At 40.8% G+C, this 12,918-nt stretch overlaps 1 protein-coding gene and 1 long non-coding RNA gene across 6 annotated transcripts in view; one reads left to right on the top strand and one right to left on the bottom strand.

Moving 5' to 3' along the window:
* Window positions 1-12,918, bottom strand: part of LOC140195043 (uncharacterized) — a 46,905-nt gene that overhangs the window by 17,318 nt on the left and 16,669 nt on the right. The gene's annotated exons all lie outside the window — the stretch shown is intronic.
* The window catches only part of slc7a2 (solute carrier family 7 member 2), a 140,911-nt gene that overhangs the window by 125,480 nt on the left and 2,513 nt on the right, over window positions 1-12,918 (top strand). For all 5 annotated transcript variants that reach the window (XM_072252640.1, XM_072252641.1, XM_072252644.1 and 2 more), the window contains 2 exons: window positions 3,686-3,852; window positions 9,204-9,312. In XM_072252640.1, the coding sequence (XP_072108741.1) occupies window positions 3,686-3,852; window positions 9,204-9,312 (276 nt within the window). The remainder of the gene's footprint in view (window positions 1-3,685; window positions 3,853-9,203; window positions 9,313-12,918) is intronic.

Below are 12,918 nucleotides of genomic sequence, written 5' to 3'. Positions count from 1 at the left end.
CCCAGTTCATCCAGTCTTTCTTCATATGAAAGTCCTGCCATCCCAGGAATCAATCTGGTGAACCTTCTCTGTACTCCCTCTATGGCAAGGATGTCTTTCCTCAGATTAGGGGACCAAAACTGCACACAATACTCCAGGTGTGGTCTCACCAAGGCCTTGTACAACTGCAGTAGTACCTCCCTGCTCCTGTACTCGAATCCTCTCGCTATAAATGCCAGCATACCATTCGCCTTTTTCACCGCCTGCTGTACCTGCATGCCCACTTTCAATGACTGGTGTATAATGACACCCAGGTCTCGTTGCACCTCCCCTTTTCCTAATCGGCCACCATTCAGATAATAATCTGTTTTCCTATTTTTGCCACCAAAGTGGATAACTTCACATTTATCCACATTAAATTGCATCTGCCATGAATTTGCCCACTCACCCAACCTATCCAAGTCACCCTGCATCCTCTTAGCATCCTCCTCACAGCTAACACTGCCACCCAGCTTCGTGTCATCCGCAAACTTGGAGATGCTGCATTTAATTCCCTCATCCAAGTCATTAATATATATTGTAAACAACTGAGGTCCCAGCACTGAGCCTTGCGGTACCCCACTAGTCACTGCCTGCCATTCTGAAAAGGTCCCGTTTATTCCCACTCTTTGCTTCCTGTCTGCCAACCAATTCTCTATCCACATCAATACCTTACCCCCAATACCGTGTGCTTTAAGTTTGCACACTAATCTCCTGTGTGGGACCTTGTCAAAAGCCTTCTGAAAATCCAAGTATACCACATCCACTGGTTCTCCCCTATCCACTCTACTAGTTACATCCTCAAAAAATTCTGAGATTCGTCAGACATGATTTTCCTTTCACAAATCCATGCTGACTTTGTCCGATCATTTCACCGCTTTCCAAATGTGCTGTTATCACATCCTTGATAACTGACTCCAGCAGTTTCCCCACCACCGACGTTAGGCTAACCGGTCTATAATTCCCCGGTTTCTCTCTCCCTCCTTTTTTAAAAAGTGGAGTTACATTAGCCACCCTCCAATCCTCAGGAACTAGTCCAGAATCTAACGAGTTTTGAAAAATTATCACTAATGCATCCACTATTTCTTGGGCTACTTCCTTAAGCACCCTGGGATGCAGACCATCTGGCCCTGGGGATTTATCTGCCTTTAATCCCTTCAATTTACCTAACACCACTTCCCTACTAACATGTATTTCGCTCAGTTCCTCCATCTCACTGGACTCTCTGTCCCCTACTATTTCTGGAAGATTATTTATGTCCTCCTTAGTGAAGACAGAACCAAAGTAATTATTCAATTGGTCTGCCATGTCCTTGCTCCCCATAATCAATTCATAATCAATTGTCAGTTAACATATCAAGTCAATGACTTTTCATCAGTAAAAACATTAGCTTCTGTCTCCACAAAAGCTGCTGAGAATTTCAAGCATTTTCTGCTTCTATTAAGGACAAATTGTTTGACTTAGTGAAATGACTTGATTGAATTCTTTGACAAAAGCAGACAAAGTACCATCATTTTTTTCGGGCACCAGAAAATAAAGTTGCATTGTGTGTGAGGTGTTGCAATGTGGTCAAGGATACACCTCAATTCAACGTCCAGTCACAGGTTCTTGCACATTATTTGGGTTGACATATTGTTAATTAGGCTGATTTGTATGTGAAACCAGATCAGGCTTAAAAACGAGGAAATATGAGCAATTTATATTATTTAGAATTGGTGTAATAGAAAGCAGTTTATAACTATCACATTTGAACTTTATTGGGCATTGCTATAGATGTTTCAGGAAAAGATATTAGCTTATCCTTGAGTAGACCATAAGTGTGTCATGTAAAGGAATGTCATGATATCTTGAAATAATATACTTTTAAATTAATATTGAGGGAAGTTGTTCATTTTTAATCACTAAAATTGATATATATGATTCCCTTGAGAATTTCTATATCCAAATCTGAAATCTTGTATTATTCAAATAACACCAGTATAATACTTGTAAATAACTTTTAGTGCATTTGGAATACAGTCGTGATAGCAAAGTTAAAATCATGATGCTGGAAATGCTCAAAGGGTCAAGTGGCTTTATAAAGCCAAAGAAGGACACAGTAATTATTTCAGAACAAGGACTTTGTTAGAACTTGGATTGCTAGTGAATTGGTGTGGGGTTATTCATTACTCCTTCCATGTTGTTTATGTTGACTGAGAGGTTATTATAATAGTAGCTGGCTGTCTTAGATTTATAGCTTATTTTTGCTCAAATAGACCAAATGTAATAAACTGCAAACCTTTGTCAAATAAATGTGAGGATCAGTTAATTAGAATAAATTGCTAATGAGAAGGGATAGATCTATTGCACAAGCCCTTTGCTTTGCCTATTGCATTGAGCCATTTCTTAAAGTCAAGTGCAATGAGTTGAGAAGAGAAGTTGGCTTCTAAATTGCTGGGGAATAGAAATGAGATTAGTAAACACAAAATACTCTGCAGATGCTGGGGTCAAAGCAACACTCACAACACGCTGGAGGAACTCAGCAGGTCGGGCAGCATCCATGGAAACAAACACTCAATGCTTCCACGGATGCTGCCCAAACGGCTAAGTTCCTCCAGCATGTTGTGCGTGTAGAAATGAGATTGCCTCCCGTGAACTTTGGCTAAGTATGACAGGAAGCATTTCAGCTTTGTTTCTTGCATGGACTTTGAGCTCCCAAACAATATCTGTGGTGAGATCATGCCATTTTCCTTTACCTGCTTGAATTCCACTTTTATTCTGTTGGAATCTGTCAATTCTTTTAGTCAGCCATCAGGAAAATGGAGTAAGAATAGCTACAGACAGGTGAGTGATACTTCATCGGGGAATAATGCAAAAAATACCTGGATTAACCACTGGTGCTTTGAAAATTGTAAAGGAGGGAACAGTATGATGAATAGAGAGAATGATATGGATCCCTTGGAAAAAGAAATTCACAGAAAAGTGGAAAGATAATAGCCAAGAAGGTTAAAAACAAAAGTCTGCAAAATCAGGGTGCATTATTTTGTTTTCATCTTTCTGTTCTGGATCCACGATCTCTACAACGCGAGGAGGGAGCAGGGTGTAATTTCCAACAGTGAATTGGCATAGGGACCCTGTCTTATTGAATAGCATAGCAGGAATCAACAAACTCATTCATAAGGCCAGCGATGTGGGGATGGAATTGGACTCTCTGACGGTGGTGTCTGAAAAGAGGATGCTGTCTAAGTTGCATGCCTTCTTGGACAATGTCTCCCATCCACTACATAATGTACTGGGTGGGTACAGGAGTACATTCAGCCAGAGACTCATTCTGCCGAGATGCAGCACAGAGCGTCATAGGAAGTCATTCCTGCCTGTGGCCATCAAACTTTACAACTCCTCCCTTGGAGGGTCAGACACCCTGAGCCAACAGGCTGGTCCTGGACTTATTTCCTGGCATAATTTACATATTCCTATTTAATTATTTATGGTTTTAATTATTTATGGGGCAACTGTAACGAAAACCAATTTCCCCCGGGATCAATAAAGTATGACTATGAAATCAAGACCAGCAGATCTACAGGTTTGAGTTATCTACAACTCACAGTTGAGTTCAACGTGCTTTTCTAATGCATGCACTGAAATACAATGTAAAATTATTAATCATATTTACTTAATTTCTTTTCAGCTGTTATCATCTGTGCAGTGAGCGTGCTGATCACTTATGGCAATGAAGCAATACTTTCCCTGGAGCCCTGGAGTATTGGCCTCCTTACAGCATTCCTGCTCGTGTTTGGTGTCACTGTTTTCATCATCTCAAAGCAACCTCAAAGTCAGACCAGAGTGGTTTTCATGGTAATTGATCAGCACTCGTTAAAAGTAGCTGTTTGGATTAATGTCACTTCAAAAAAGATCAAAGCACTGAGACTTGTTCTATGCAGGGAGAATTGGGAAGCAGAGAAGTTCCATTAATTTTGTCTAGAACAATGGTTAGACTGGATTTACAGTTCTTCAAGCTGCCCTCCCTCCACATTATAGAATAGATGTAATGGCAACAGAGAAGGTGTGGGGAAAAAGACTTAAACAAGTGATAACAGGAGAGTGAATTTTTTAAAAAAATTAGGAAAGAGCAGATGGAGGGAAATCTTGTTGAAGGATCTTGAAGATTGTGAAAGTATTCTGAACGGGTTCTTCTTCAGTAGATGTTTCTGTTTGATGAGAAGACCAAAACTCCTAGCCATAAAAACAAGATAAATCCACGAGGAAGGTGGTGCAGCTGGTAAGAGTCTTGGAGCAAAACAAGCTAAAGGACAAACTAGGGAGTTTGCACATTCTCCCTATGAGCACATGGATTTCCTCTGGGTGCTTTGGATCCCTCCCACGTCGCAAAGGTGTGCGAGTAGACTGGCTGCTGTAACTCGTGTGAGAATATGGGGAGAATAAAACATGGGATTAGGGTAGGATAAATGTAAATAAGGATGCTACAGACTTGGTGGACTAAAGGGTCTGTTTCTGTGCTGAATATCTCTCTGGCTCAATAAGGTCAGGAGAAATTTTACTCTTAATATGTTTAGGATGTGGCCATGTCTACCACATTGCAGTAAGGTGAAATGACCAGAGTGAACAAGTAAATGAAAATTTTAAAAATGCTACTGCTGAAATAAAAACATAAAATAGGGGAAACTCATAGGTCAGCAAGTATCTGTGGAAAAGTGAACAGTTAATATTTCAACATTCTCTGTTGAAATTTCAGTTGGTTGCTTGCTTACATTCTGCTTTGCAGATGTGAGGGAAAAGAAGTAGAAGGCTATGTTGGTTCAGAAGGATGGGAGGATCACTTGGAATACAGGGACACTTTAGTTGCTGTAATAACCATGCATGAAGGAAATGTATTTAACTGCTAGATCTGGGGATAGATTCACTGTGGAGAATCTATTTACCTAAGATCCGCAGGGATAGCACACTTAGAAGAACACATCAGAGATAAAGGCTGCACAGGCTGGAAGGCAGAGTAGAAAAAGGCAGGACATGCAAGAACCCCCTGAAACCATCTCACTCTGTCTCTGGTTCTGGGGGAGGTGGCTTCTCAGGGGAAGGGAGCACTAGCAGCTGGGTTCATAGCACTTGAGGGGGGGAAAGCATGGGAAGGATGTAGTGATAGAGAATTCAATTGTAAGGGGTGCAGTTGGGCATTTCTGCCCCTCAAAAGAGATAACAGGATAGTATATTACCTCTCTGATGCTAGGATCAAAAATGGCTTCTGACAATTTGAAGGGACTTTGGAGGAGACGCTGAACAATTATTTTTCATCGTACCGGTCGACCTTCTATAATCCAGCACCACTGGGGCCTGAGTGCCGGATTAGTGAAAATACCAAATTACAGAAGGATCACATTAAGCAATAGCTAACCGCCTCATCATACCTTTAAAATATCATGTAAATCAGTACAAGTTAGATAATAATGAAACAGAAATATTAAATGAGTAGCAAGTGAAATTTTAATAAAGTAATATACTGTACAGGCACAGATTAAAATAAAGGGAACAGGTAAATGTACAGGAATTAACTTATACAGAACAGTTGAGCACTTCTGCTTCTAAAGTGAGACGTTTAATATACCTCAGGCAAAGTTACACGTCTGCAAGTGTGGGATTGTCTGGACCATCAACATCTTCATCTTGAAAAATGAGTGAAGTATCAGGAACTGGTGCTGAAACTGGCACAACAGCTTCTTCAAAAAAGAAGGAGAAGTCAGAGAAAGGAGATCTTGTAGACCCCACATTTCACGTGACCGCCAGGCGGCCAGGGATTCGGCGCTGGGCTCTTCCCTCTTCACTTACAGTTACTGAGGGAATCCTCATTCGTTTCTTTTCCTCCGCTTAGTAATATGCTTAAATTCAGTGGGTCGTCACGTCTGATCTGAGGTCGTAGGCAGAAGAGAACGGAGCGCCAGCCACGCGATGCCAGAGGGCAGTGCGCAACTGCCGGCAGGCGGGCGAGAAGGTGGACCAACCCAGCACACGCCAGCTCCCCTGCCACAGGCGGGTGCCAGGGGGGCCATGCCTCATGCAAATGATATTAATAAATGCAGGAAAACAAGCAGGAATCACCTGTCTGTGCTTACAAGAGCGCGCCAACACGTGAACAGATCTAGCGCAACCAAAACAATGTGCAGCAGATTGGTATGGTGGCCTGAGAAATTTGAAATTACAGTTGTGCGGAAAATTTGAAATCAGTGCTGGATTATCAAAGGAACCGGATTACAGGTAGTCGGATTAGTGAAGGTTGACTGTATATATGATCATGGGCGATAAAAGGTTGAAATCCTATTAGCCAATATAGGCAGTTAGGAGATAATTTTTTAAAAAGTAGGATCTCAGAATTACTCCCAGTGCCATACAGGAGCAAGAATAGAATTAGGGGGAATTCCTTGAAAGATAGGGGAGCACAGTAGCATAGCAATTAGTGTAAGTACACTTCACAGTTCCTACAACTAGGGTTCAACTCTCCTGCTCTCTGTAAGGAGTTTGTACAATCTGTGACTGTGTGGGTTCCTTCCTCCAGCATCCCAAAGATGTACAAGTTAGTTGGTTAAGTGGTCACATGGGTTTAATTGGGCATCGTCGGCTCACTGGGCCAGAAAGGTGTGTTATTGTGCTGTATCTCTTAAATAATATGAAGTAAAAGAATCACAGTAGTTAATGAAAAGAGTCAAGTAGGGCATACAAAATGAAAAGGGCTGGTGGTTAGCCAGGGGGCAGGGAAATCTTTAGAAAGACTGAAAAGGTCTAAAAGGCAAAAATAGATCTTTAGAGAAAACGTGCAGGTAATATCAATGCAAACAATAAGAGTTAATGTGGATTTGTAAATAGGAAGAAGGTTGCTGAAGTAAGTATGGGACCTTCAGAGAACAAAGCTGGTGAATTAATAACAAGAATCAAAGATATTGCAGATAAGTTAAACCATTTTTTGTATCAACTTTCACTGTGGAGGATAATTCAAATGTACCCAAAACAACAGACAGGCTTATTTCAGCAGACATTCGGGAACCTTACAAAAATTTCAATCACAAGGGATTGACATTGAGAAACTCATGAGATTAAAGGCAGTCAAATTGCCAGGAATTGATGGCCTGAAGCCAAGGGCTTTAAAGAAAGTTGATCCATAGGCTGATTTTTTTTTTTTGAAGTTTCTATATTCTGAGTGGAAAACAGTAATGTGGTTCCCTTATTCAAAATGGAGGGACGTTAAAGGCAAACAGCTCTCAGGCAGTTTAATTTTTATTGTTGGTAAAATGCTGGAGTCAATAATCAAATATAGCCAATATGGACTTGTAAAAGTAATTTCACTAGCTAAGCAGCTTCAGTGCCATATTTAAGTGTGCTGACAACATCACTGTCATTGGGCAAATCAAAGGTGGTGACAAATCAGCGTGCAAGAGGGAGATTTAAAATGTGGCTGAGTGGTGCCATAACAACAACCCCTCATTCAATGTCAGCAAGACCAAGGGGCCGGTCCTTATCAAGGGATCAGAAGTGGAGAGGGTCAGCAACTTCAAATTCCTCAGTATTATTATTTTTTCAGAGGGTCCGTGCTGAGCCCAGCACATAAGTGCAATTGCAAAGAAAGCATTGCACACTTCTACTTTCTTAGGAGTTTATGAAGATTTGGCATGATGTCTATAACTGTGACTAACTTGCATAGCTGTGTGGTGGGAAGTATGGCCTGGCTGCAACACTGCCTGGTATATATAAAAAAAATTAGCAATGCCCTTGATTAGAAAATAGTACAAAAAGTAGTGAATATGGCCCAGTCCATCACAGGTAAAGCCCTTTCCCACCATTGAGTACATCTGCAAGGAGTGCTGTTACAGGAAAGCAGTATCCATCAAGGTCCCCCATCACCCAGGTCATGTTTTGTTCTCTCTACTGCCATCAGGAAGTTGTTACAGGAGCCTCAGGACTCTCACCACCAGATTCAGGAACAGTTATTACTCCTCACCCATCAGGCTTCTGAACCAGAGGGGATAACTTCATTCAACTTCACTTGCCCCATCACTGAACTGTTCCCACAACCTAGGGACTCACTTTCAAGGAGTCTTTATCTCATGTTCTTGATAGTTATTGTTTATTTACTTATTCTATTTTTCTTGTACTTTCAGTTTGTTATTTTGTGTACACTAGTTGTAGTCTTCCACTGATTTTATTATGATTGTTAGATTTGAGTATGCCTGCAAGAAAATGAATTTCAGGATTGTATACAGTGACATTATATGTACTTTCATAATAAATTTACTTCGAACTTAGAAATCATGTTTGTCAAATTCACATGAATTCTTTGAGCACATGACAGGGAGGGTTGATAGAGGGGACCCTGCATATGTAGTGTATTTGGGTATCCAAAAGCCATTTGACATGGCGTCATATAAAAGGCTGGGGCACAAACTGAGAGCCCAAGGTATTGGAGGAAGTTTATAAACATGGATTCAAAATGGCTGTCACATTTAAAGCAAATATGAAATAAATGAACTTTTTTTTTTGCTGGAAGGATGTAACCAGTGAAGGACTCCAGCAATCAGTTCTAGTACTCGGTTTACATTAATAACTTGGAATGCAAGGCAAAATCCACACCAGTGAGTCTAATGGCACCAGTGGGAAACATGCAGAATTTGCAATTAAAGATGTGATTGCAGATTGGACAAAATCTGTATAAGTTTGTATATTATATATTTTTTTTAAATAGCTCATGCTAATGAATCCAACTGGAGTTTTTCTTTGAGGTCATTAGTATTAAAAAAAAAATGAGATCCAGCTGATGTGCTATGTTTAGACTTTAAGGTCCTATATAAGAGGCTAATGTGCAAGATTAAAACACGTGAGGTTGGGTTGCTGTATAGGCATGCATTGTGGACAGCTTGACAGGCAGGAGAAAGTAGGAATGAAATTTTCTCACTGACAGCGTGTGTCTAGTGGGGTGACACAGGAATCAATACTGACAGTGGAGGGAGGGGTTGTCTACCTCTGTTCCTTTCTTTACAACGTTGACTGATTTCTAATTGTAGAATCTGCACAACCATATCACTGATACTGCATAATCCCTACAGATCTTTCTGTGAATTGCCATCTATGGGAAAATTAAGCGTAGGATTGCAAGACCATTGTATACTTGATAATTTATTTATGTTAATCGTATATTTATGTTTTAGGTGCCACTCTTGCCATACTTGCCTATTCTCAGCATCTTTGTCAATATCTACTTAATGATGCAATTGAGTGGGGGCACTTGGATCCGATTTTCTATTTGGATGATTTTCGGTAGGTATCTTTGGTATTAGTTTTCATATCTGTATCTTTCTATTTATCTCTTTAAATTTTTAGTCCATGTCACAAGTTACACTTCACAAGCTTGGCAGACTGTTTTACAATCTGGTGCGTCTGGTTGCATTTGCCATTTTCTACCCTGTCAGCCACCACCCCTTGCCTGTCTGCAGTGCACTTTCTCTGCAATGGATGGCATACAAAACATTTTTCACTGTACCTTGGTCTATGTGGCAGTAATAAGCCAATTTACATACACAGCACAGAGAAACCAGAATGTATTGTGAATTTCAAATGTACAGTTTGAGCAGTAAAATGTACTTAATTTTTGGTTATAAACATTGTTCAGTTAGCTGGTATTTGTGATATTTTAAGATTCTGGAGGATATAAGCATTCAATTTTAATAGAATCTTTATATTTAGAACAATTTATTATCTCATTTGTACTTGATGAAAAATGCTTGTCCCCATGGAATAATTTTAAAATTAAGTTAAACTTTGAGATTAAGAATGGAAGTGACAGGATGAAGATGAAAATTGACTTTGGGTGAAGGGGTCTTTGGCGGAATGGATGGAGGATTGAGGGAACAATGCAACGTTGAGTCAGTAATTTAAAAAAAAAAATGGGCGGATTGAAATAGGAATAGGTATTGGAAATGGGAACTGCAGGGTGTTAAATTTCCTCATTAACCACCTCATTACTAGTGTAACTTGTCGTCTTTCAGCTGCAAAATAAGACGAGCAAAATGTTGGTGAAGGAAAGATGTTGCAAAGAGAGGCGAAAACTAGAAGAGACACTAAAATGGGGTAATCAGAAATTGGATTCATGTTTTATTATCACTGACATGTTGTTTTGTGGCAGAATTCCAACTCGACTTATAATACTGTAAGTTAAAATAATGCAAATGAGGTGTGTTAATGGGTTCATGTTCCATACAGAAATTTGTTGGCACAGGTGAAGCTGTTCCTAAGATATTAGAGTCCTGTACCTCCTTCCTGATGGTAGTAATGGTCCTGATGAGCAGCCTCCTTTCCCTTCAACTGTTTCCTGTTTCACAAAGACTGTAACTAATACCAGTTTCATTTCATAGCGCCCACTCCCAAACCCCTGCAAACACACAAGCAGGCATTAACATTCAAAATTTGTCTTTGCAATGCCTGTTGTGAGTGACCCAAATCCTCCATCACCAAAACCAATTCCAAACCAAAATGGTGAAAAGCGAAAATTGAAAAACAGCATGTGCTGAAAATCTGGCAATCCAGGCTTTTATAAATTGCTGTTTCTTTGGTAGGTCACGCACAGTCTTTTCCACAGGCTCGGGAGCCCAAAGGCAGAGGGCATAGGCTTAAGTAAAGGCTTGCTTGTGTTATCCAGAAGGACAGGGAGGGCAATTTTATCAGCCTGAAGGGAGGCAGCAAAGCTGATGGAAATCTGCCACTTGAAGATGCATCAGTCCCTGAGCACGGTCAGTGGCAGACATTCAGGGAAATTATTTGATGGATGGTGGGAAAATACAGACCTGCAAAGCAATGGGGCACCAGCACCAAATCACAGCGGTCCCTGCTGCGCTACAGAACCAACTCTGGTGCCGGGAGATCTTGAGCTGGCCCTCTCCCCGCCTGCATCCTGCAGTCAGTCTATGCCACCGATTTCCTACTGTGATGCCCTTCTATTTCTGCACCCTCTGCATAAACAGCTCCGCAGCAAGCAGGGGAACAAGGTGAAGGGTCTTGGTCTGAAATGTCAACCTTTTATTGCTGCTTGAGATTGTGAAATCCGTCAGCCTTTTTTGTGTATATTACCCTGCCATTGCTTAAACCATTTGATGTGTATCAAAGTCAAGACAAGGTGACAAATTGAACTGTTCAAAGGTGGGGAAAATCTGTCTGATAACCTGTGGAGCCACAAAGGCAACAGCTCAGACAGTCTCTGTAAAGGAAGCACGACCACTGAACAATTATAATTGCACATCAAAAAAAAAAGGTGTGAATGACTGCAGCTCAGCCTTCAGCTGGAGAGCACACCTATTGATGTTCCTTACTGATACCTGTAGATCAGATTCTCTTAGTCCCTTAATTACTAATCAAGCTTTGAGCAAAATGTGAGTTAATATTTGTAATAGAAGAAATCACGACTACCAAATGCTCATCTTTCTCATTTCCCTCAAGCCCCATGCTGCAGGCACTGTACGCTCACTATGCTAAAGTGATCCTTGCAAGGAGGCTTTAATGAGTCACAGACGTACAGCTCAGAAATGGGCCCTTTGGCCCATTTACTCTACGCCATAACCATTTAAACTGCCTACTCCCATCGACCTATACCAGGACCATAGACCTTCATATCCCTACCATCCATGTACCTATCCAAACTTCGCTTAAACATTTAAATTGAGCTCGTGCACTACTTGTGCTGGCAGGTCATTCCATACTCTCACGACCCTCTGAATAAAGGAGTTTCCCCTCATGATCTGCTTAAACTTTTCACTCACCCTTAACCCATGACTTCTTGTTGTAGTCCCACCCAACCTCAATGAGGAAAGCCTGTTTGCATTAACCCTATATCCCTCATAATTTTGTATACCTCCATCAAATATCCTTTCATTCAAAGGAATGAAGTCCTAACTCATTAAATCTTTCCTTATAACACAGTAACATTCTTATAAATTTTCTCTGTACTCTTTCAATTTTATTTACATCTTTCCTGTAGTTACGTAACCAAAACTGGACACAATACTCTAAATTAAGCCTCACCAATGTCTTGTACAATTTCAACAGAACATCCCACCTTCCGTACTCAATACTTTGATTTATTAAGGACAATATGTCTAAAGCCTGCTTTACGACTGTCTACCTGTGACACTACTTTCAATCTAGGTCATCCACAAATTTGCTGATCCAGTTAACCACATTATCATCCAGATCATTGATATAGCTGACAAATAACAATGGACCCAACACTGATCCCTGCGATACACCACTAGTCACAAGCTCCAGTCAGAGGGGCAACAATCTACTACCTCTCACTGGCTTCTCCGACAAACCTAATGTCTAATCCAATTTACTACCTCATTGAATGCCAAGCAACTAAACATTCTTAACCACCCTCCTATGTGGACCTTGTCGTATGCCTTGCTAAAATCCATTTAGACAACGTTCACTGCCTTGCCTTCATCCACTTTCCTGGTAACTTCCTTGTAAAACTCTAAGGTTGGTTAGACATGAACTGCCACACACGAAGGCATGTTGACTATCCTTAATCAAACCACTTGTATCTAGTCCCTTAGTATAGCTTCCAATAACTTTCTCACAACTGATGTCAGACTTGCTGGCCTATAATTTCCTGGTTTATGTTTAGTCTTTCTTAAACAGTGGAGCAACATTGGGTATCATCCAATCTTCTGTCTGACTGTGGACTTCGGTCACGTCCCCAACTGTTATGCAGGTCTAAAGCGGCACAAACTGTCCCGTGGTTCCGTGGCAGCTTCTGCCTTTGTCACCAGCCCATCTTGTCTGACTTTTGCTCAGAGAATAGGGTAGTTGTACAAATACAGGTGAAACTCTCCAGTCCAGCCACTTCAGACCTGATTGGTGTCAAGCCACACC

Source organism: Mobula birostris, chromosome 3 (genome assembly GCF_030028105.1).
Source record: "Mobula birostris isolate sMobBir1 chromosome 3, sMobBir1.hap1, whole genome shotgun sequence".
NCBI classification, from domain to species: Eukaryota; Metazoa; Chordata; class Chondrichthyes; order Myliobatiformes; family Myliobatidae; genus Mobula; species Mobula birostris.
Note: the sequence above shows the minus strand (reverse complement) of the source record. Positions and strands in the feature narration are given on the sequence as shown.